Source organism: Tursiops truncatus, chromosome 1 (genome assembly GCF_011762595.2).
Source record: "Tursiops truncatus isolate mTurTru1 chromosome 1, mTurTru1.mat.Y, whole genome shotgun sequence".
In the NCBI taxonomy this organism is placed as follows: Eukaryota; Metazoa; Chordata; class Mammalia; order Artiodactyla; family Delphinidae; genus Tursiops; species Tursiops truncatus.
The window spans coordinates 126606116-126632057 of NC_047034.1; the positions used below are offsets into that span (position 1 = coordinate 126606116).

A 25942-nucleotide genomic window follows, 5' to 3' on the forward strand; every position below is an offset into this window, starting at 1 on the left:
TATTTCACATTACACGTGGATGAGTTTCTGTTGCCTATGACCAGGCCTTCCCTAGTTTATAATAATAATCCTTCTTAGATACATGATCTCACTGCGAATGGAAGGCTGTAGTTGATTTTTTTAAATGTGAAAAATGTTCTTGCTGTCTATGTGTTTCATCAGCTTGTTGGCATTTATGGAAGAAAAGGATTTCAACTGGCAAAATGTGCCCAAAGGAGTTGTAAAGTTTTAGGCAGGAAGGTCGTTTAAAAGTAAAAGCAGGAAAACTGAAAGTCTGGTGTAAACTGCTGGTGAAAACAGTGAACAAATGAACTAATACTATTCTAGAGAGAAGAGTAACAATTTGTAACCAATATAAATTTCCATTAATACTTGGAATCACATGTACCATTGCTCAGGACAGACTTGAAATTAGCCTGGTTGTGGAAATAGCTGCATGAAATTGGTACACAATAACAAAAGTAACTCTCTTACATTGTGTCCCATGCTAACCCAACAGCCTGTGTTATGATTATGCAGAAAAGAGCCAAAAAAATTAGCTAGGGAGTTGGAATATGTTTATTTTTCATGAAATTCAGTTTTCCTGAAAACATCTTACACATTTGCATGCTGACCATTCCTTGAATTACACAGAATAAGTACAAGGCATGTCTTATTGTCATGATGGTTGGAGATAGAAACAATAATGTCAATTAAATCTCACCAGCCATAATACCATCTAATTATTATTAAGAATTCATTTCCAGACATTTTCACTGCCATTATGCCTTAGATGTTTTAAGCTGCAGTAAGAGATAATGTTTGAATAGATAGCTAGCCTTGAAGCCATTCATTTAGCAGCTTAAGAAGGTCACACTATCACCTCTTTCTTCGATTTGTAACTGTGAAATGCCTGGAACTACCGTATTTTGAATGGAATCATTTAAGCATGACCCTCTCTTATTTTTTAAAATCTGTTATTAAAGTCACGTGCTGCCTCCCAGTGGGGTTATTTCAGAGAGCACAGAGAAAAAGAAGGCTTCAGGGTATAAATTTGTACATTTGTTCTTTTCTTTTTGCTTCATTCTTTCAACAGCTATTTATTGCCCACCATGTGGCAGGCAAAGTGGGAAGTACTGGGAATACAAAGGAAAATAAGACTTCCTGTGCTGGAGACACAAGATGTAGAAAACAAAATATGCATCAAAACTCACTTGGGGGCTTCCCTGGTGGCGCAGTGGTGGGAGTCTGCCTGCCGATGCGGGGACGCGGGTTCGTGCCCCGGTCCGGGAGGATCCCACGTGCCGCGGAGCGGCTGGGCCCGTGGGCTATGGCCTCTGGGCCTGCGCGTCCGGAGCCTGTGCTCCGCGGCGGGAGAGGCCACAGCAGTGAGAGGCCCGCGTACCGCAAAAAAACCCTCACTTGGGAACTTTCCACCTCAAAATGTCTACGGACATTTTTATGACTATTATGCTTAAGATCAAAAGCGTACCAACTCTTCCCCCATCAGTGGAAGGTACAAGCTGTCTGTTAAGGTAATTTAGTTGTGTGTAGCCATTTAGTTTTATAGCAGTATTGCCGGATTTTTACATAGTTTTAAGATATTTTATTCACATTATGGGTCCCATCTTACAAGTAAGAGAAAGGTTGTAATGGAAACAAAAGTCAAGATATGTTTTCAAAAATGAAAGAGGAGAGAAAATGACATGATATGTGTTCTTGTGGGATACATTTTTAAGAGTAGGAATGATTCTGAAGGCCAAAGAATGAACCATGCAACCTGTGAAAAGTCTAGCTCTGAAGCGATTGAAGATAATCCAGGAAATGTGACTGACAAAGTAGAACAAATTTGAGCGGGTGAATAGAAAGTCAGAGTTAGTGTCTGAAGCCCACTGTTGGATCTCTTTATTCAAGAGAAGGTGAGGTTAAGGTCAAGAGCAGCTGATGAAACTTCTGTTGCAGCTCCTGGATGAATGCACAGTTCAAAGTCGCATTACCCTTGGCAATCATCAGAGAGGTGAGGCTGGGAGTGTGTGTGCCATGGTTACCTCCACAGTGCCATGGAGATCATCAAGGAGTGTCGTCTATCCCAACAGATGTTCAACGCAAATGATAATGTTCTTCTTCTTTTTTAATAGGTGCACAATGGAATGTTTCAGCAAGAAGGTAAAGTATACCTTGTTTTAAAAATTTGAACAAACATTTTTCTTTTTGCTGTAAATGCATCTTTTGTCTGCAAGATGAAAGCCCTTAGTCACCCTGGACTTACATACTCGGAACTGTGAACCTAACCTGTTTGTGTTCAGGAATTAGGATAATGCAATAATTATTCATTCTACTGTCAAAAAATATTTATTGAGTGACTGCTATGTGCCAGGTGCTATTCTAGGCCCCTGGGATATAAAAAACAAAAAAACCCTCAAAACAACAACAACAACAAAAAACAAAAAAACCCAGAAAACAAAAACAAACTAAAATCTCTGCCCTCATGGAACCTAGTGAAAAGAGACAGAAAAAAGACAATAAAATACTAAACAAGTAAGTTATATGCTATGTTAGAAGATGATAAATGCTACATGGAAAAGGAGAGCTTAGTTAAGGGAGCTTGAAAGTGGATGGGAGAGAGGCAGTTGTGTGTAATTTTAAACAGAATGATCAAGATAGATCTCCCTGAGCAAAGAGTTGGAGGAGGTGAGGAAATGAGCCATGTGGATGTCGGAGGGAAGGGTGTGTCGGGGGAGAGGAAGGCACATGCATAGGCTTCGAGCAGAAGGCTGCCTGGTAGTTTTGAAGAAGTGCATAGAGGCCAGAGTAGCTGGAGAAGAGGCAGCAAGCAGGAGGGTGGAAGGAGATGAGGTTACCAGGGTGTCAGGTAGCTGGACCATGTAGAGTTTTGTGGGCCATCTTAAAATCTTGGCTTTTACTCTGATAAAGTGGAAGCCTTTATAGAGTTTTGAGCAGAGGAATAGCAAGATCCATGTTATATTTTACAATGATAACTCCAAATGTTGTGCTGAGAATAGGCTGTAGGGCAGCATGTGTAAACACAGGGATTCCAGTTTGAAAGCTTTTATAGTAATCCAGGGGAGAGATGGCAGTAACTGCTAGGAACAAAATTGTGTCTCTTCAAAATTCATAGATTGAAGCCTTAACACCCCATGTGAGTATATCGGAGATAAGGCCTTTAAGGAGATCATTAAAGTGAAATGAAGTCGTAAGGGTGAAGCCCTGAACTGATAGAACTGGGCTCCTTACGTAAAAGAAAGAAACAGCAGCATTCTTTCCTCCATGCAAGGACACTGTGAAAAGATGGCCGTCTACAAGTCAGGAAGCGGGCCCTCACCAGCACCTAACCAAGCTGGCACCCTGATTTCAGACTTCCAGCCTCCAGGACTGTGAGAAAATAAATTCCTATTGTTAAAGCCACACAATCCGTGGTATTTTGTTATGGCAGCTCAAGCTAATACAGTGACCTGGACCAAGTCGGGGGGTAAGTGGTAAGTAGTTGGGTTCTTTTTTTAAAAAATTAATTAATTAATTAATTAATTAATTTTTAGTTGAGTTGGGTCTTTGTTGCTGTGCGCAGGCTTTCTCTAGTTGCAGCGAGTGGGGGTTACTCTTGGTGGCGGTGCGCGGGCTTCTCATTGAGGTGGCTACTCTTGTTGAGGAGCACAGGCTCTAGGCATGCAGGTTTCAGTAGTTGTGGCGTGCGGCCTCAGCAGTTGTGGCTTGCAGGCTTGGTAGTTGTGGCGCATGGGCTTAGTTGCTCCACGGCATGTGGGATTTTCCCAGACCAGGGCTCAAACCCATGTCCCCTGCATTGGTGGGCAGACTCCCAGTAGTTGGGTTCTGAATATATTTTCAAAATTGAGCCAACGGAATCTCCTCTTGAATGGGAAGGAAGGAAGTTAAAGATTTAAGTTGTGAGATGTTGAGTTTGCAATGTCTGCTAGGTACTGAAGTGAGGGGTCAATAGGCAGTTAGACCTATGAGTCTGGGGTTTGGGAGAGATGTGTGGGCCGGAGATATACATCTGGGGGCATAGCACCATGTCTCAGTCACTAGACTGGAGGAGATTCCCGAGGGGACAAGTGTAGGACAAGAGAAGAAGGGGAGAAAGGGACAAAGTGCTCCCTGAGGCACTCCTACATTAAGAAATTGGGGAGAAGAGGAGGGACCAGTGAAGAAGATTGAGAAGGACTGACCACTGCATCAGCAATGTGAAAGTCATTATGATCTTGACAAGGGCAATGCCACAAGTTCAGGGACAGTCTATTTTGTTCACCACTGCATCTTTGGCACATAGCACAATGCCAGTAACCCAGGCAACAAAAATGTGTTCAGTAAACAAAAGACATGATGCAGTGATGAAGTCATTGTTATTCTCATTTCATAGATAATATATTAAGACAAAGAATATTAAATAGCAGCTAGTTAACAGAAGATCAGGGATTCAAACTCAGGTCTAGTTTGATGCCAAAGTTCTATGTAACAATAATGATCAACACTTGCTCTGTTCTTTGATGTGCCAAGAACTATTCTAGTGCTTCCATGTATTATTTTAATAAATTCTCAACATGCCCGAACTGACAACTATTATTTTTATCCCATTTTGTAGAGGAAGAAACTGAGGCAAAGAAGGCTTACTAACTTATGCAAGACCAGCAGCTTGTAACTGCTCACACTGGAATTGACCCCAGCTAGCGGTGGCAGAGCAGGCCTCTGAGTCACCCGTTCGACTCCCCAACTAAGCTCATGCTATTCTATTCACTCCTTCAGAGATACAGTTGACAACGTGGGGGTTAGGGGTGTTGACCCTCTTTGCAGTGGAAAATCCAGTAGAAGTTATGGTTGGCCCTCAGTATCCATGGTTGCATTTCCTCAGTATCCTTGATTCCACATCCACAGCTCCAACCACGGATCGTGTAGTACTGCAGTATTTACTATTGAAAAAAAATCCACGTGTAAGTGGACCTGCACAGTTCACACTTGTGTTGTACAAGGGTCAGCTGCACTGCAATAGTTAGCCAGGGCTGCCATAATGAAGTACCAAGTCTGGGAGGCTTAAACAACAGAAGTTTGCTGTCTCACACTTCTGGAGGTTAGAAGTCTGAGAACCAGGTGTTGGCTGGATTGGTTCCTTCTGAGAGCCATGAGGGAAGGATCTGTTCCAGGCCTCTCTCCTTGGCTTGTGGATGGCCATCTCCTCCCTGTGTATCTTCACATCACCTCCCTCCAGGCCTGTTGGTGTCCAAGTTTCCTTTTCTTATAAGGACACCAGTCACATTGGTTTAGAATCCACCCTAATGAACTCACTTAAACTTAATTACCTCTTTAAATAAGAGGTAATTAAGTTTACATCTTATTCCAAATAAGGTCACATTCAGAGGTATTGGGGATTAGGACTTCAATGTATGAATCTGGCAGGGGTAGTGGGGTACAATTAGCTCGTAACGAATAAAAATACTTTCATGAGGTCTCTAAATTCTAGGGTCAGAGAACCACAGTTGATTTGCTCTGTCATCTGGGAACTGTGATATGCTGGCCAGTCACTTTACCACAGCAAGCCTCAGTGTCCTCAGTATATGGGGATAATAGGGCATGTATATCCCTATTTTTTCTAAATACTGTTAGATTTCTTTGCTGAATGCCTATATAAGCTATTATTCTCACTAGCTTTGCCAACATATGGTGTTATTCTCCCTTCTTATGTTTTGCCATTCAGTTGGGTGTAATATGGTATCTTGTCTTAATTTGCATTTTTCTCTTTCCAAGTGAATTTAAGCATCTCTTCACATTCTGCTTTGCCATTTGGGCTTTGCTTCTGTAAACTGCTATTCATCTCTTTTGATTATTAAAAATTGTTTTCCTGCTTTTTAAAAAAATTGTTAATATGCATGAGTTTACAAATATATATCTTCTACTGGCCTACAAACTGTGTCTATTGTATTCTTTGTTGAACAGACATACAAGTTTTACTGTAGTTGTATTTATCAAGGTTTTTTTTTTTAATGGTTTTAGTTTTTCATTTTGGGATCTTATTTAATAAATCTTTCCCTCCCACAGAACACAAAGATATTCTATACTTTCTTCTATTAGCTTTATAGCTTTCCACATTTCAGTCTTCCATCTGGAGTCTACCACGCAAATGGTGTAAGAATCCAGCTTCATTTTTTTTTCCTTCATATAGTAAGCCAGCTTTTTCCCAAAACAATCTATTAAAAACCCATCATTTCTCATGGAAGAAATCAAAGAGGAAATAAAATAATATCTAGAAACAAATGACAATGAAAACATGATGACTCAAAACTTATGGGATGCAGCAAAAGCAGTTCTAAGAGGGAAGTTTATAGCAATACAATCCTACCTCAAGAAACAAAAAACGTCTCAAATAAACAACCTAAACTTACACCTAAAGCAATTAGAGAAAGAAGAACAAAAAAACCCCAGAGTTAGCAGAAGGAAAGAAATCATAAAGATCAGATCAGAAATAAATGAAGGAAAGAATAGCAAAGATCAATAAAACTAAAAGCTGGTTCTTTGAGAAGATAAACAAAATTGATAAACCATTAGCCAGACTCATGAAGAAAAAAAGGGAGAAGACTCAAATCAATAGAATTAGAAATGAAAAAGAAGTAAAATTGAGACTGCAGAAATATAAAGGATCATGAGAGATTACTACACGCAACTATATACCAATAAAATGGACAACCTGGAAGAAATGGACAATCCCTAGAAAAGCACCACCTTCGGAGACTGAACCAGGAAGGAATAGAAAATATAAAGAGACCAATCACAAGCACTGAAATTGAGTCTGTGATTAAAAATCTTCCAACAACAGGGGCTTCCCTGGTGGCACAGTGGTTGAGGGTCCGCCTGCCAATGCAGGGGACATGGGTTCATGCCCCGGTCCGGGAAGATCCCACATGCTGCGGAGTGGCTGGGCCCGTGAGCCATGGCTGCTAAGGCTGCGCATCTAGAGCCTGTGCTCCGCAACGGGAGAGGCCACAACAGTGAGAGGCCCGCGTACCGCAAAAAAAAAAAAAAAAAAAAAAAAAATCTTCTAACAAGAAAAGACCAGAACGAGATGGCTTCACAGGTGAATTCTATCAAACATTTGGAGAAGAGCTAACACCTATCCTCTCAAACTCTTCCAAAATATAGCAGAGGGAGGAACACTCCCAAACCCATTCTATGAGGCCACCATCACCCTGATACCAAAACCAAACAAAGGTGTCACAAAGAAAGAAAACTACAGGCCAGTATCACTGATGAACATAGTTGCAAATATCGTCAACAAAATACTAGCAAACAGAACCCAAGAGCACATTAAAAGGATCATACACCATGAACAAGTGGGGTTTATCCCAGGAATGCAAGGATTCTCCAATATATGCAAATCAATCAATGTGATACACCATATTAACAAACTGAAGGATAAAAACCACATGATCATCTCAATAGATGCAGAAAAAGCTTTTGACAAAATTCAACACCGATTTATGATAAAAACCCTCCAGAAAGTAGGCATAGAGGGAACTTACCTCAACAAAATAAAGGCCATATATGACAAACTCACAGCCAGCATCATTCTCAATGGTGAAAAACTGAAACCATTTCCACTAAGATCAGGAACAAGACAAGGATGTCCACTCTCACCACTATTATTCAACATAGTTTTGGAAGTTTTAGCCACAGCAATCAGAGAAGAAAAAGAAATAAAAGGAATACAAATCAGAAAAGAAGTAAAGCTGTCACTGTTTGCAGATGACATGATACTATACATAGAGAACCCTAACGATGCTACCAGAAAACTACTAGAGCTAATCAATGAATTTGGTAAAGTAGCAGGATACAAAATTAATGCACAGAAATCTCTTGCATTCCTATACACTAATGATGAAAAATCTGAAAGAAAAATTAACCATTTATTATTGCAACAAAAAGAATAAAATACCTAGGAATTAACCTATCTAAGGAGACAAAAGATCTGTATGCAGAACACTATAAGACATTGCTGAAAGAAATTAAAGATGATACAAACAGATGGAGAGATATACCATGTTCTGGGATTGGAAGAATCAACATTGTGAAAATGACTATACTACCCAAAGCAATCTACAGATTCAATGCAAGCCCTATCAAACTACCAAAGGCATTTTTCACAGAACTAGAACAAAAAATTTCACAATTTGTATGGAAACACAAAAGACCCCGAATAGCCAAAGCAATCTTGAGAAAGAAAAACGGAGCTGGAGGAATCAGACTCTCTGACTTCAGACTATACTACAAAGATGCAGTAATCAAGACAGTATGGTACTGGCACAAAAACAGAAGTATAGATCAATGGAACAGGTTAGAAAGCCCAGAAATAAACCCACACACATATGGTCACCTTATTTTTGATAAAGGAGACAAGAATATACAATGGAGAAAAGACAGCCTCTTCAATAAGTGTTGCTGGGAAAACTGGACAGTTACATGTCAAAGAATGAAATTAGAACACTCCCTAACACCACACACAAAAATAAACTCAAAATGGATTAAAGACCTAAATGTAAGGCCAGACACTATCAAACTCTTAGAGGAAAACATAGGCAGAACACTCTGTGACATAAATCACAGCAAGATCCTTTTTGACTCACCTCCTAGAGTAATGGAAATAAAAACGAAAATAAACAAATGGGACTTAATGAAACTTCAAAGCTTTTTCACAGCAAAGGAAACCATAAACAAGACTAAAAGACAACCCTCAGAATGGGAGAAGATATTTGCAAATGAAGCAACTGACAAAGGATTAACCTACAAAATTTACAAGCAGCTCATGCAGCTCAATATCAAAAAAACAAACAACCCAATCCAAAAATGGGCAGAAGACCTAAATAGACATTTCTCCTAAGAAGATATACAGATTGCCAGCAAACTCATGAAAGGATGCTCAACATCACTAATCATCACAGAAATGCAAATCAAAACTACAATGAGGTATCACATCACACCAGTCAGAATGGCCATCATCAAAAAAATCTACAAACAATAAATGCTGGAGAGGGTGTGGAGAAAACGGAACCCTCTTGCACTGTTGGTGGGTATGTAAATTGATGGAGAACAGTATGGAGGTTCCTTAAAAAACTACAAATAGAACTACCATACGACCCAGCAATCCCACTACTGGGCATATAACCTGAGAAAACCATAATTCAAAAAGAGTCATGTACCACAATGTTCACTACACCTCTATTTACGATAGCCAGGACGTGGAAGTAACCTAAGTGTTCATCAACAGATGAATGGATAAAGAAGATGTGGCACATACATAAAATGGAATATTACTTAGCCATAAAAAGAAATGAAATTGCGTTACTTGTAGTGAGGTGGATGGACCTGGAGTCTGTCATACAGAATGAAGTAAGTCAGGAAGAGAAAAACAAATACTGTATGCTGACACATATATATGGAATCTAAAAAAATAAAAAGAAAAAACTGGTTCTGAAGAACCTAGGGGCAGGACAGGCATAGACACAGACATAGAGAATGGACTTGAGGACACAGGGAGGGAGAAGGGTAAGCTAGGAAGAAGTGAGAGAGTGGCATGGACATATATACACTACCAAATGTAAAATAGATAGCTAGTGGGAAGCAGCCGCATAGCACAGGGAGATCAGCTCGGTGATTTGTGACCACGTAGAGGGGTGGGATAGGGAGGGTGGGAGGGAAACGCAAGAGGGAGGAGATATGGGAATATATGTATAGGTATAGCTGATTCACTTTGTTATAAACAGAGACTAACACACCATTGTAAAGCAATTATACTCCAATAAAGGTGTTAAAAGAAAAAGCCCATCATTTCCCCTTGCTCATATATTATGTTCTATATATTCATAGGTCTACTTCTAAAGTTTCTATGTATTCCACTGCTTTATTTGTCTATTTCTACACCTATTTGTTTATTCCTGTATTTATTATTATTTTTACTTACTACAGCTTTGTGGTATATCTTAATATCCGATAGAGTAAATTCCTCCTCAATGCTCACTCTTCAAAGTTAACTTACTCAGAATTCTTTCCCTATTTATAAAATTTAGAAATGGTTTGTTGAGTTTCTCAAAACATACAAATGGGTTTTGATTGAGATATGTGCATTTGTAGATTAATCTGAGAAATATTGATATGCTTTTGTGTTAAGCAGTTTCATCTATGAATCATTTCACTATTAATTCAAATCTTCCTTAACAGGAATGCCTTTACCTGGGATCACATTCACAGGGCACTTTTCACAAAGATGCCAATGAAGGGTTATGTACAAAGATGTTCCACATGGCACTGCATACCTTGGCAGGGAGGGAAAACCAATCTGGGTGTTCATCCCTAGGGGCATGGATAAGAGCATGAGTGATGGATGTATATTAAGGACTATTATGCAGCAGTAAGAAGCAAAGAGCTAGATATCCATAGTCACATGAGTAAACATAAAAAACTAAAACTATTGAATGAGATATGAGATTGAGCAAACAAAATGAGATTTATAGCACAGTACCATTCATGTAAGTCAAAAATGCATATCTTTAAGTACTTGTTCTGTAATTTTTTATGAGAGAGTCAGTCAGGTGAAGTCACAGAAGGAGTCAGAGGACGGGTTCATGAAAACAGTTTATTATACTCACAGGTCCTAGAGGCAAGAGACACAACATGCCACACAGGACCATGTGGAAAAATGCTAGTGTGGTCAAGAGGCAGAAGACGGGAGCAAGGGAGAGCCAGGGGCTTTTATTGGGGTTTCCCAGGGAAAGGCAAAGCGGTACAGGGGAAACAGCTCAGCACTGGCCTGGTCTGAAGAATTTCAGTGGGCTCTAAGCTATAGGAGAGGCCCCTAGTTGCCTGGTACTTGGCCCTGGGATGATTAGGGCAGAGAAATACTGCCTCCTGGGATGTGTGGGGGGGCCAGAGAGAACGCGTCAGGATGCCAGTTGGTTAGTTTGCATATTAAAGGCATGCTCCCTGCTGAGTCCTTGACTGTCTTTAATAACTGGCTAGCCCTGGTGCCGGGGGCAGCCTCTCCCCAGCCAGAAAGGTTTTTGAAGATGTCAAAACATCATAATACACAGAAAATTAAAAATATATATAATATAGTATTTAAGTATGTATATTCTTGTAGTATATTTAGTATTTTGTGCATCAGAGTGGGTGCCTATTGGGAGATGAGAGTGGGAGTGAGGATGGGGAAGAAGGGGAAAATCAGGCAAACAAGGGGTCCTACTCATATTAGCGATGACAATGTGCTACGAAATGAGGAATAGTTCCAACTCATCTTGGCTCCTGAGAGAAGTAAGATAATAAATGAGATGAATGGGGATAATAAAAGTACCTTCTCTACTTAACCCACAGGGTTTTTAAGAGACTCATATGGATATTGTATGGGATGTATCTATTAAGCACAACTTAATATTAGCTATTATTGTGGTTTAATTTAGGAACATGGCCAATGCAGTTTCTCAAGCTTCTCTCTCTTTGGAGGGGAGCTGTGTCTCATCCAGATCTTGTTGGGGGCTTTAGTTTGATTCAGATGGCAATAGAGCTTATCAAAAGGAGGAAACAGGCCAGGCAACATCATTTTTAACTGCACATAAGCGGCTCAAATAGTATAGGTTGGAATCATTGAATAAATTCATCACATTTAAAATGACTTGTGCATTGCCTTTCCCACCAGATTATTTCTGTGTGGTTCACCACCTACTCATTGGTCAATAAACATTTATTTCAAATGAAGCAATGAATGTAATCTTTTCCATTTTTTCCAAAAAAAGGTTACCATGTGGCTTTAAGTTTACTTGAAAAATGAGATTCTCGAGAGAAGAACAACCCTAGAGTTAGTCACCTTTATATGCCTTACATGTGGCATGAAGTGGAAGCTTAATAAACCTTGAATAAATGAATAAGTGGAAGAATATAATGTGGCCTAACTACTGCATTAGATGCCACCAGTGGGTTCAAGTGGAGAGCTCTGGGATCCATCAAAGTTCTGGTTCATGATATCACTGTAATTTTGGTTTGAGGCAAAAGAGAGACTCTTCAGTCTTCAATCTTAGGCTTGACCTACCAGTTGAACTACTGGCCTCAGAGATAAGAAGCCTGGATATCATGTCACATTATCCTGGGAAAGTAATTTAATCTCAGGCTTCTATTTCCATTTTAAGGATATGAGAGCAGCACATCTGTTCAAATACTCTTTGAAAGCTGCCAAAGCCTGTTTCCAACAAGAAAGACGTCATTGTAAATACCTGCTCTTACCCATGGATGGGAAACAGAAGGTTCTGGTGAAGGAGTAGAAGAGTTTCATTGATGCAAGTTACACGTAGACAGCCAATTTTCAGAGAATGAGAATTTTTGACTGTAAACAAAAGCCCGTTTTGCCACTTGCTGATTCTGTAGCTTTGGAGCCTCAACCTCTCTAAGCATGTTTCTTCATTTGTAAGATGAAGATGCTAACTGCATCTCTCTTATAGAACAGGGGTCAGCAAATATTTCTGTAAAATGCCATATAGCAGATATTTTCCACTTTGCAGACCCTGCACGTCTATTGCAACTACTCAACTCTGCCATTATGGTGTCAAAGCAGCCAGAGACAATACATACATGAATAAACATGGATGTGGTCCCGTAAAAACCTTATTTATGGATACTGAAAGTTGAGTTTCTTATAATTTTCACATGACAAAAAGTATTATTCTCCTTTTGATTTTTTTCAACCATGGAAAAACCTTTATACAAAAACAGATGGCAGGTTGGAATTGGCCCTCGGGTCATAGTTTGCCAACTCCTGATACAGTGCGTCTCTGAAACAAAAATGAGGTCATAGTGAGGGCTCAGTAAAATTTAGCTTAGCACCCTTATTATTATCAATTATTTAACTGAAAAGCAACAAAATTCAAAATTATAGATAAAGTGTGATGACAACTAGGTAGCTATAGGAAGAAATATGCCAATGAGCTAACAGTTATGATGTTGGTATAGTAAAAACCAGCTTAAAATGTTTTTTTTTAAAGAATAAAGCATAAAAATTACCTCATAATGAAAACATAATTTACATTAAAGAGACAAATCTAAAAACAATTAACAATAATTATATTGAATATAAATTCAATCTTCCTTTTACAATTCAGAAGGCATTTCAGGTATCCATTATGCCCAGGGATCAATGTTAAGCGTTAGTTACTTCTATAGAAGACCACAGAGAAACCAAGAATGTGGATGAACTTATGCTAAGCTTATGCCACATCTAAGAAACTGTTTTCCAAGTAGGTCTACCTCCTATGCTTCTTTGCCCTCCTTATCAGTGTTTACTGTTATAAAGGCCAGTAAGTCCACAGTCTAACGAGAGAGATAGACAAGAAAACACCCAAATACAGTACCACGTAGAAGGCGAAAGCAGCAGGAGCAGAAAGGAGGAGCATCCGACCCAGTCGGAAGTGGAAGCGGTTGTAGTTGCGTAGTTATGAAACCGTGGGTTACATTCATTTCACCTGCCTTCGCTAAGCAAGGTTGTTTTAAGACTTTCATGTCCTCCAAGCGGTGCATAACCTAAACAATAAGATGTTTGCCCAAGTTATTGTTTAGGAACTTGGAGTCAACTGCATCTAATTCGAGGTCAGCTGGTTAAGGCTGGATAGGACCACTGACCCTTCAACTGGGCAGACGCTAGTGTCCAATCAGTGACCTTTTAACATCAGAGGGCCCAAAACTCCACCCTCAGAATGTGCAGAGGGCTGTAGGCTAGAAACATCTGCACAGAACAACAATTACTGCATCTTTTCCCAATCACCTTTCCTCACCCTCCCCGCACTTCCCACGCCTCATACCACCCTGCTTCTTTATTCTTTGTCCCATAAACTCCCGATCCCCTTGGTTTTGAGGAGGTGAATTTGAGATTTGTTCTCCTATCTCCTCGCTTGGCTGCCTTGCAAATGAAAACTCTTTGCTGCAAACCTCAGCATATTAGCGTTTTGGCTTGTTGTGCGTCAGGCAAAATGAACCTGTTTTGGAAACTGTGATAGAGAGCTTCTTGGAGAGTTGGAGATGGAGCTAAATTCTGAAGGAGGAAAAGAAGGAAGCCAGAGTGTAAGACGAGCATTCCAGACAGGATACCCCATGGGAAAGCAACGTGAGGCAATGGCTGGAGGCAAGGCAGAGCACGGAGGGATTGTAAATATGGAAGGTGGGAATGGCCCAAGAGTAGGATGCAAGCAGGATAGTGGGGAAGACGGAACTAGAGAAGGCAAGAGTCCGTGGGCCCTTTTGGCCATACTCATGATTTAGGACTGTATCCTAATCCTTAAATTGTTCCTTGACCTATAAGTCTCAGCTATTTCATAGCAAAATGGTAACAATGATGTCTACCTAGTAGGATTAATGCTGGGGAGATTAAATGACATAATGTATTAGGTCCTCAATATACTTCAGCATATGCTTTATACTATTGAAATTAGTCTATTCAAAAAATTGTTTTGAGATAACTTTCAAGTGAAAGGCATATGTTTTTCCAAAAAAACACTGCAAATTCAAAACAATGCTGCATTTGATAGCCACTAAGTTTTCAGAGTTTTTCTACTAGTTGAAGACACATTTCAGGAAGGAGAATCACCCATACATTCTGGTCCCTGGCAAGGATGAAGACGATGGAAAATAAGTGGGAGTTAGGGTTAGGAGGCAGCCTCCTAAATGGCCTCTGCATTGCAAGCGTGCTTGGAATCTGTTCATTTGCCATTTAATAAAAAAGGCTCCAACAGAGGATCCATTCTGAATATTTTGTTTGAGAGTCCCTGTTTCTAATTTTGAAATATATCAAGATAATTATCACTTAAATGTATTTGTTAGTAAAAAAAAACTTTCCTCATGTGTTGCTAAAACTATTTTCGTGTTCTTGTTACCTTTTAATTTGTTTATATACTTCATCAATAAAATAAGAGTGATCTTTAATTCTTCAGATTGGGCCATGTTCTGATTCTATATACTTGACTTTCTTATTTGCTTTGAAAGGGAAGAAGTAAATGAAACTTATGCAAGTAGGGATGATAGTTTAGTTTTTGGATAAGAACAGTGCTTTTTAAATCATGGGACCAGGATTTATGTCAGATTATTATTATAATATTTGCTCCTAAAAAGTTGAATTTAAGCTAACAATTATTTTAAAATAATTTAAAAAAACTCTTACACTTAAATCTTGGAAATAGCAGTCAAAATGACTTAGGATCAGAAGCAAAAGCTATAGAGGTTAATTATTCTCCCAGCTTTACTTCTGATGTACACTGAGATTGCTACTCCTTTATATTTCCTATCTGTGAAAGAGAGCATTTGTACAGGACATGTAATCCACAATCATCTAGGGTTGAAAAGTAGAATTTTGAGTAAGTGTATTAATACATTCTGAGAGCAGAACAATTTGGTTTCAGAATTCGAACGTAAATCTCTTCCAGTTCTTCTGGTCTCTGTTCCAACAGACACACCAGCTCCTGCTTCCCAATCATGGGGATTAATATGCTACATCTTTCTTTCTTTCTTTTAAATTTATTGATTGGGAAGCTCCTGCTTCCCAATCATGGGGATTAATATGCTACATCTTTCTTTCTTTCTTTTAAATTTATAAAATTATTTTATTTACTTATTTTTGGCTGCATTGGGTCTTCGTTGCTGCGCGTGGGCTTTCTCTAGTTGTGGCGAGCGGGGGGCTACTCTTCGTTGCGGTGCGTGGGCTTCTCATTGCGGTGGCTTTTCTTGTTGCGGAGCACAGGCTCTAGGCACGTGGGTTTCCGTAGTTGTGGTTTGTGGGCTCTAGAGCGCAGGCTCAGTAGTTGCAGCGCACGGCCTTCGTTGCTCCGCGGCATGTGGGAACTTCCTGGACCAGGGCTTGAACCCGTGTCCCCAGCATTGACAGGTGGATTCTTAATCACTGCGCCACCAGGGAAGCCCTGCTATATCTTTCAATCGTGTAGATATTTTTAAGAAGGAAAGTTTATAATATAAATTAATTGACCTCTGCATTGGATAATTTGTTTGGTTTTCCTCCCGATGGCAGTCAAAAAACATGCCATGAAAGTATTAAAAATTAATTCATCTTTTTTAGGAGAGCAAATGCAATATGTAGCAAGAGCCAAAAAATGTACTTATTATGCTTTGACCCACTAATTATACTTCGGGGAAGAAAACAATCAGAGACTTCTTATATAGTAAAAAATTTAAAAAGTGGAAACAAACTTAAAATGCTCAATGATTGGGGAATGGTTAGCTAACCCAGAATTATAAGCTGACAAAATATTGTATTATGCAACCATTTAAAAGGATATGCACAAAGACTATGAAAATACATTACAAAATTTGTTTAAAATAATGCTAAATGCATTGTATATGTATATATTGATTACAATAATGCAAAAACGATGTATTCATATAATATTGAGGAGAAGAATTCAGGAGTCAGTTAAGAAGTAGCTGGTCTACATTGCATATGACATTCTTTTCAGTAGGTGATTTTTTGGGGTAGTCTCTGAAATAGTAAAAAATGCTGCTGTGATCAACTTATCACTTAAATTTCCTTGTTCTTTTTCTCTGTTTTCTTTTTCTTGGTGCACAACACAGTGATTTAGTATTTCTGTACATTTCCAAATGATCACCACGATAAATCTAGTTACTATTTTTTCTCGTTCTTTTAAAAAATATGGCCCCCAAAGATGACCTAAACCTTGTACTTGCCCATTTTTCTCCCTTTTTATGTCCCAAAGGAAATGCATTTTTTTCCTCCTGATAAATATTATGAACCTGTTTATTCAGTAATTGAGTGTGTTAATGGACATCCAGTCACTCACTCTTTGGTGCGCCCACGAGGCTCTTTCCGCCGGAACTCATGACTACTTAAAGAAGACACACTGCCCCTCTTCTTCAGTAAATGAGCCGTTCTGTCTTTAGCAATGTCTGACATCATCATAACCTATGGAGGAAAACTTTTGTAAAATACTGAACAAAAGATCTGAAAATATTTTAGTATAACACAGAGACTCATTCTAAATAAAGTACACAGATCTTTTTTTTTTTAAGCATTTTGGAATAGGGAAGTGGGGTTTCCTAAAGAGTGATTTTTAGTATATGTTGTTATTCTGGTCAGTATAACTGGAAATATGATAACTCTTTTTAAAAATATTTCAGAATTTATAAGAAGTAGAGACTTCCTTTTTTGTTTTATTTTTATTTTTTTGGCTGCACTGCGTGGTATGCGGGATCTTAGTTCCCTGACCAGGGATGGAACCCGCTCCCCCTGCAGTGGAAACACGGAGTCTTAACCACTGGACCACCAGGAAAGTACCATCTGATAACTTTTATTTATGCAATAGCATACTTAATTCACACAAGCATACATTAAGCTGCAACAAAAATACTTAACTGCAGTAAAGTCACTGAGAAATGATAGCCATATGTAGAAGAACGATATTAGCCTACACCAGAAAACAATATTTTTATTGCCTCCCCAAATTTAATTTCAATGATATTTTGCTAATTAACATTTGTTGTTGTTGCTATTACTTTAAAAATTAAGATGAGCTGCTTCTCCAAAGGGTATTTTTTTTTCAAGCAACAGTGATTTACTTTGTAAAGAGCAAACAGAACTTTTTTTTTTTTTTTTTTTTTTTGCGGTACGCCGGCCTCTCACTGTTGTGGCCTCTCCCGTTGCGCAGCAACAGGCTCCGGACGTGCAGGCTCAGCGGCCATGGGTCGCGGGCACAGCCGCTCCGCGGCATGTGGGATCTTCCCGGATCGGGGCACGAACCCGTGTCCCCTGCATCGGCGGGCGGACTCTCAACCACTGCGCCACCAGGGAAGCCCAGAACTTTTAATGAAGTAATTTATTGGAAAACCTACCTCCTCTCACAAATGCTTGTGAAAAAGCTGGTAATGGACTTCCCAGAACTTGGACTGTAACTCTACTGCCCTATTGCCTACATACAAGTTTAGACATTCATTGGAATTATTTTATAATCTGTAAATCTGAGAGCCCCAACAGGGAGACACTGTGCTAGGCACTAAAATAGAACTAAAACAGTCCCTGCCTTCAAAGAGCTGGCAGTTGAAGTGGGTAGGGCAGACAAGAACACAACCTTAAACCCCAGTGTGATCAGTGTCAGGGCAGACAGAGGCAAAGGGTACTGAAGGGCACACAAATACAGCAGAGGTACTGTGTGTTAGGAAGCGAGGCAGTGTGGGGGGTGTGTGATTGTGGACCTGTGTGTGAGAGTGTGTGTACATGGGTGTGAGCATCTCTATGTGAGCATATATATGTCTCTGTGGGCATGTGCTTGTGTGTATGAGCATGAGTGTGTCCCCATGAGTGTGTGAGGCTGTGTGTATGAGTGAGTGTGTACATAAATGTGTGTGCCTGTGTGAGTGCCCATGTGAGCATCTCTTTGTGTATGTACCTGTGTGTATGAGTGATTATCTGTGTACCTGAGTGTGTGCCTTTGTATGTCGGTGTGTGCACCTTTGTGTGTGATGTGTCTGTGCACTGAATGCATGTGTGTTTGAGTGTGTCTGTGTACATGAGTGTGCCTGTGTGAGCGTGTATATGTGTGAACAAGACATACTGAGCCTGTTTAAGTGGGTCATTCAGGTTCCAACCTTAAAGTGACACTGACAGACCTCGGTCTGCTCACCTGTTTCCAAAGCTGCCCCGCAGGCCAGAATTGGGACCTGGAGGTCCAGAGGGGCTGAGGCCGCCGGTGTCGCCAGACCTCAGGCAGACTGCTCAGAACTCATGCTGCTCCACGATCGGACCGGCTGGCCAGCTCTGCACTGGGCAACACTGTGAAGCCGAGACACACAGGCGGGCAGGAAACAAAAGGCCAGGACCTGCTTCCAGTTCCAAAAACTGGGGCCACTTTTTTCTTATTTCTTGGAGGGAGGAGGAATAAGGCATTAGAAAGAGAGGTCGTGGACAAGGCAGGCAGGCCATTTCTAACACAAGGCCCTCCCCGCTTAGCCCCCTCGATCCTCGAACTTGCATTTTGCCTCGGTCAATCTTCTCTGCTCCTGCCCAGACGCGCTGCGGAGAGGTCGCACTTACCTAAGGCAGTGCTGGAGACGCAGACGCGACTCGGCGGGGGTCCTCCCGGACCACGGGCTCTTCCGCTGCCGGGACCAGCGCGGGGCGAGGCTCCCGTCTCCCAGGCTTCCCTCTGCCCGCGAATGCCTGCGCACTCCCCCTGGACTCCGCGGCCTGTCTCCAAGGTGACCTTCTCAAACAGAGTCCTTGGCCCGCCCCATGCAGACATAGTAGTTGCGTAGTCCTCTGAGCCGCCTGAGGATGTAGAGGATCTCCTCGTCACTGCCCAGAGGGGGCTGCCCTGAGCCTGGCTGTGCCTTGGGGTGGCCGTGAGCTGGAGAGAAGCCGAGTCATTCTGTAGCGAGGGGGACATCTGGGAACTCAAGGGGCAACCCTGAGAGCCCTCATCAGTTTCCTTTTGCAGATGTCAGGGGCAGGAGTGGGAAATGCTGCCGGTTCCTAGGACGGGAAGTGCGAGGTACAGAGAGAAAGGAAAGCACCCCTTTCCCTTCCCCCGACCCCTGATCTGCCTTCCACCACCCCAAGGCACAGATGGTTGATAATAGAGCTCACATTTACCAGGTACTGGCAAACAGTTTTAGTTTTATCTAGTCCTCCCAATAACTCGTTCAAGAAAGCACTGTTGGGACTTCCCTGGTGGCACGGTGGTTAAGAATCCGCCTGCCAATGCAGGGGACACGGGTCCGAGCCCTGGTCCGGGAAGATCCTACATGCCGAGGACCAACTAAGCCCGTGTGCCTAACTACTGAGACCGCGCTCTAGAGCCCGTGGGCCACAACTACTGAGCCCATGTGCCATAATTACTGAAGCCCGAGCACCTAGAGCCCAGGTTTCACTACAAGATAAGACACCACAACGAAGAGTAGCCCCCGCTCGCTGCAACTAGAGAAAGCCCACGTGCAGCAAGGAAGACCCAACACAGCCAAAAATAAATAAATAAATAAAGGAAATTTAAAAAAAAAAAGCAGAAAGCGTTGTTAGTCCTTTACAGATTTAGAGAATTGAGATTCTGAGATATTGAATAATGTGCCCAGGGCCGCTTGGAACTCATCGGCTTATCTTTTGGGCATTACAAACTTTCACGTTACACTTTCCTTGACACCACTCTCCCCAATCCTTAAAGTTTACGAAGATTTGAAATGGAGGCTGTTTGGGGTTGAGAACCCACCTGACATAAATAATAGGCCCTTCCTCCTTAATAACTATCCCTCTTCTAACCCCAGAGCCCTTCCCCCAACCCAAAGCAAACAAAACCAGACCCTGAAGGGACCTTCACATAGTGGGCAATCATTGGAAATAGAAAAAGATGGTGCCCTAAGCACCTAGCTTGGTGCATGTCCATTAATGAGTGCTCAGTGCAGCTAGAATTGGCTGTCAATAGCAATACATCTGCATAACGGTAGAGCGCATAAGGATTAGGATAGCATTGGAGAAAGAGCATTAACATTTTCTGGCCCATCTCAATCCCTATTCACATAAAAATAAGAACAGGAAAGGATTGTTGACTATTTACTATATAATAGTTAGGAACTGTTAGGTGACTGATAAATATTATCTCATTTAATCTGTTCAGTGACCCTAGGATAAGGGAATAGTAACTCTATTTTTTTTTAAGATAAGGAAATGAAGAATCATTGAGTAACATGCTCAAGACTATAGTTAAATTATAGAATGAGATTTGTCCAACTCTATAGCCCTTGCACTGTGCCAGACCTTCTGCCCACCATGCCCACCCTAAATATGCAACGAAGTTTTCCAGAAATGTGGTAAAACTTTAAGAGGCTGGTAATAAAAGAGGTTCACAACTCAACTTATTTTTGTTTTTCATTTATTTTCCAGAAAAAAATCACATTTAAATAGTAACTTACTTATATATTTGATCTTGTTCTCAAGTATAATTAAACTTTGTCCTGCAATGGGAACCCTAGTGGCAGTAATGTGCCATGATAAATAATTGCATATTTAGGATTTTGTAAAATGGGTGATTGGGAAAATTATGAAGGAAAAAACACTTGTAAAAATCATTATTTACAAAAAATGATATCCACACCTTTTCTAATTTATAAGGCAAGTAACATTAAAATGTTCTCATGGTTATCTTCAAGAAGTCAATATTACACATTCATATCACCATTGTTCATCAGAGAGCTTTGGGCAGTTCTGTGAAGGAACAAATCCTTGCTTTTTTTTTGCTGTTTTTTTCTTGAGCACGGCACATAAGCAGTAAAGATTTCATCACAGCTACAAGAATTAAGTATTCTCTATTGAATTACACATGTAGGAAAAAGAGCCAGCCATCAATATTTTAACTAATTTTAAAAGTATATTTGAGTATTTTACCCCAGAGTTTTTTTTTTTTTAATAAACATTTTATGCTCAAAGTATTTTGTGAAAATATGTACTCCAACCAAGGTCATAAAGACATTGTTTACTTTTGCTACAAAGGTCATGGAGCACTCTAAATAAAAGCTACCACCAACTCAAAATATACACTAACAGCATTTTCTTTAAGAAAGACAGATGACTGAATTTTATTACCTTTAGAAATACAACAAAATTTCTCTGAGATTCTTTTCCTAGTTTCTCTTATTGTTAAAAGTACAAAAAAAAAAATCAATGCCTTCCATTGCCATTTAGTAGGCACAAAATTAACATTTGATCATTACATTCATACAGATCTCTATGCAAAGTGAAAAAAAAAATCCTTTGTATATTGAAACCCAATGCTCTTCAAACAGTTTAAAAAGCCAGCTCTACAAATGACTGCTTGGCCTGTAGTGAAGTCCTAATGAATTAAAAATTGAACTATATTTAGAGAAATGTAAAGTGATTCAGCTTTACCCTTTTCTGTCTGATAACAAGACAGTTTACCCAGGAATTATTAAAGGAACTTTGTTGATTTTTTGTGAAAATGATTTGCAAAATAAAGCAAAGCAAAAAAGAACTGCTTAATGCTCATTAATAGAGTGTAGAGTCCTGCAAAATCTATACTAAATAGTGTATTTTTCCTAGGTTTAACTGAAATGTTTTTCATATAATTTCTAACAAGATTATGTAAAAATGCAGTCAGCATCAATCCATCATGATTCAATTTCTTAAAGTGTTTAGATAAAGTATTACCAAAGATTGTTTACTAGTATTAATTCTACTCTGTAAAGAAATTTGGACCATCTTCAACAGATAGCAGCATGATGTGATGGTCATAAGTGCAGATCCTAAAAATAATGCGAAAAATTTAAAATAGTAAAACAATTTTATTGTTTTGTTTTGAATACTTTAGGTGATAAAGTTAAATTCACTAAGATATACTTATGAAATTTAAAGTAGATAGTAAATCATTTAAAGTGGCAGAAATTTTCCTTAGAGTTAAAACAAAAACCCAGAAGCATCTTTCCAAAGCATTCCTGGTTATATTATTTGAAATTGCTGAAAGATATGTAAACCAGTGTTAAAAAGAAAACTTTTCTAAAGTTTCTTCAAGATGTGTTTAGAAAGAAAAGTGTTTTTCTGATCCAAAACTTTCTTAAGCTTCATTAAAACACTAACATTTATTATCAATGTCTAAGGAGTGGGTTGGGACTATGATCTAGGATCATTTATTCTCAGACCACAATGAACATTTGCCAGAAGCAGTAGTCCTGAACATGATTTGGAAAACACTGGAATACAGTGAATGAAGTAGAATTACCCTTTACTTATTTTCTTTTGCCAATTAAGGGACACATAAAAATATATTTGCTTTTCATTGAAACGTCTTTTCCTGTAAGGTCAAAGATGTATATAGAACAGGCAATGTACTGCACTAGAGATAGAAGGAGACGATTAGAAATACTATAAATCAAAGGAAAAATAACATTAGAAGTTAAGCCTAGAGAATAAGTTATTATACCCATGATGGATGTCAACAAGGAGGTGACTTTCTCTCCTAGCAATACTCATTTTGGATAGACATCAGATATTAAACATGAGGGACAGTCAAGAGGTCTGACCATGGTCAACTCAATAGACCCTAAAATTTGATCTTTCAAGAAGGATATTTGGTATTCAGTTAGATATTTAAAATGCAGCTCTAGCCTATAGAAGATTACAGAACATCAAAGAAATAGAAATGCTAGTGGGTTTTGTTGTTTGGTTTTAATATTTGGAGACTTAAACATTGCACTCCTATCTCATTTTTCCTCCATACATTCCACAGACAAAAAGTAATGTAATGGTAGCCATGTTTAGTTCACAAATGAGCAAATGGCATTTAACTACTGTTTGCTGAATGAAAAAAAAAAAAAATGGAAGGAGCAGGAAAATACAATAAAGCCTGAAGAGAGAAGTGCACATAGTAAAAGAGGTGGGGTGGGTCATCAGAACAGTCTCTTTAATCAGTGTAACAATGATTGACTTGTTCATTCATATCAACAATTTAATTTGACTCATTTTAAGGAAACATCATGTTGACAACTTTTAAAGCGATATTTAGAGATCACCCTAATTTTGATACCATAAAAAAATTATGCTTCCATTTAAAAAAAATTGCTGTCCAGAAAACCATGTAGCAAAATGAATACATTTACACTGAATGGGATTTTGCTCAAATGCATAATCTTTTGGAAAAAAGAAAGTTAAAAAAAACCAAACAAACAAGAAACCACAAACGCATCTCCTTAGTAGATACAGGCACATTTTACTGTGTCATTCAACTTTAACTGACAGACTGTGATTATTTTGAGAAAAAAAAATGCAAAAATGAAAGCAATTGGTGCAACTGTTTTGGAATGACAGTAGTCCGTGCTTATAAAGCATCCAATTCAAAGGCCTACAAAATAAACAGTGTCAGCTCGCAAGTTAGATGCCTGTGTCCCTTGCAGGAAGGGAGCCATGTTTTAGGACATTTTATTTGGAGAATGACAGCTTGCAACCTACCTACTTCTTTTAATCTTTTAAGACATTGACAAAAAGGACAGAAAAATGACAATGAGAGAATGCATTTCAGGTCAGTTTGAGATAGCATAAAAGAACTCTAAGGAAACAAGGAATTTTCCTAGAAAAATCCCTCTACCTTTTTTTTTTCTTCAAGATTGTAGGAAGCTAAGTGGACTGAATGAAAAAATAAGCTCACTAGAAAAATGGTATTCAAATGATAATTGAATGTATAAAATGTGATGCAATGTCAGAGCTAAGAAGTATTTGAGAGATCTACTAGGGCAGTGATTCTCAAATTTTGGGTGCTGTCAAAATACATATTCTTAAACCCCATCCCTACAGATTTATTTATTCAATATCAATTTATTGATGCCCACTACATTCTAGGCTCTGGGGATATAGTGGTAACTAAGCCAAAATCATTTCCCTTGTTAAATAAATGATAATACAAGTGGTCCACAAATCATGCTTTGAGAAACATATTCTTTTCCAAGAAATTTGCTTTTGGAATTATCCTTATTTTGGTATTAATTTTTCATAGCACCTTTTACCTGGGTACTTAGTGGAATATGTATAGTAAAATAAAACAGAAGAGTTCATTTCCCAGAATGAACAAGTAAAACAGGTCAAGGACTCCCACTGCTGTCAAGATAACTGGGTTACTTCCAGCTGCTGTGTCACTTTGGGCAAATTATTAATTTGTTTAAGCCTCAATGTCACCATTTGTAACTTACTAATTAAAAAGAGTATCTACCATTTGGGGGTTGATATAAAGATTAAGTGAGCTAACATCTATAGTGACTGGTACATGGTAAGCACTCAAGAGAATATCTATTTTTACTGTATATCAATTACTATGATTGTACAAGTTTTTTTTAAAGCCCGCAAAGGTGGATGTCTCTGAGTCAACTAGAACCATGGAACTTCTGAGGTGAGAGAAGCTTTATAGATCATGGCTGTGTTATTATGGTATTTAAACAGTGCTCTGGAGGACCAGATTTAAACTGCTGGAGGAACTCCTTCATTGCTCTGAGCTGTTTTGCCTAACAGGATTCCATGTGCAATTTTAGCAGAAAAAAGTTTGGCTGTTAAGAAAAGCTTGGAAACCACTGTCAATCTCAACTCCTCATTCTAAAGGTGAGAAATTAAAGAGGGCTATGATTTGTCCAAGGTCACACAGCAAGAGTTAGTGGTAGAGCTAATGTAGTTACCAGGCTTCTTTGAAATGAATATTTGGAAATGGAAATATGAGTAATTATGGCCTCAAACACTTTGCAGATTGAGATTCAGTAAAAATACATAAAAACAAAAATAAAACAACTGTAGTTTGACTTTCTGGAGGGGATGGTTCCTCTCTATTCACTTGAAACCATTTGAAATGTGGACATCCTTTCTTTACAGGTGAAATGTACTTCCAAATACTATGCAGTGAATATTCATTTTGGCTGTATGTGTAGAGAAGAATAGAGCTTTAAAAATAATTTAAAATTTAATTGTTTGGAATTGTATGTTTCAATTATGCTAAAATTCAGACTAATTCTTAAGAAAAAATATTTTTTAAAATAACATGAAAATATGGAATTTATTTGAAAAAAATATTTCCCATGTTGCAAAATAAAGCATTCATAATTTCTATCTTGTTAGAGCAGAATCTTTTTTAATCATAATGCTCAGGAAATGGTGTTCTGGTTAATGAGAATCCTTTCTTTTTATTTGAACCCTTGTATTGAAAATCTAAATATGTACTAGCCCATTTTGTTTTAGGAATTGATAATGAATCTGACTTAGTGTTTCTTTTATAATTACATTGTCTAGGATCATTTTTCCTAACACAAATTATTATTGTACAGTACTTTGGATACAGGAGTAACAGGAGATTATAAACTACAAGATTAAAAAAACCCACCACAATCTAAATCCCTGATATGAGTTAATTGTGTTATTATA

The 25942-nt window shown here is 39.0% G+C and overlaps 1 protein-coding gene across 2 annotated transcripts in view; it reads right to left on the minus strand.

The window, feature by feature from the left end:
- Positions 1 to 19217, minus strand: part of DYNLT5 (dynein light chain Tctex-type family member 5) — a 30833-nt gene extending 11616 nt beyond the window's left edge. Inside the window, exons 1-3 of one of the 2 annotated variants that reach the window (XM_073788649.1) lie at positions 19082 to 19217; positions 18672 to 18909; positions 16836 to 16957 (exon numbers count right to left, since the gene is read on the minus strand). In XM_073788649.1, the coding sequence (XP_073644750.1) occupies positions 16836 to 16954 (119 nt within the window). In that variant the 5' untranslated portion in view covers positions 16955 to 16957; positions 18672 to 18909; positions 19082 to 19217. The remainder of the gene's footprint in view (positions 1 to 16835; positions 16958 to 18671; positions 18910 to 19081) is intronic. The other variant, XM_004320467.2, reaches the window with a different exon arrangement.
- Positions 19218 to 25942: the final 6725 nt, after the last annotated feature.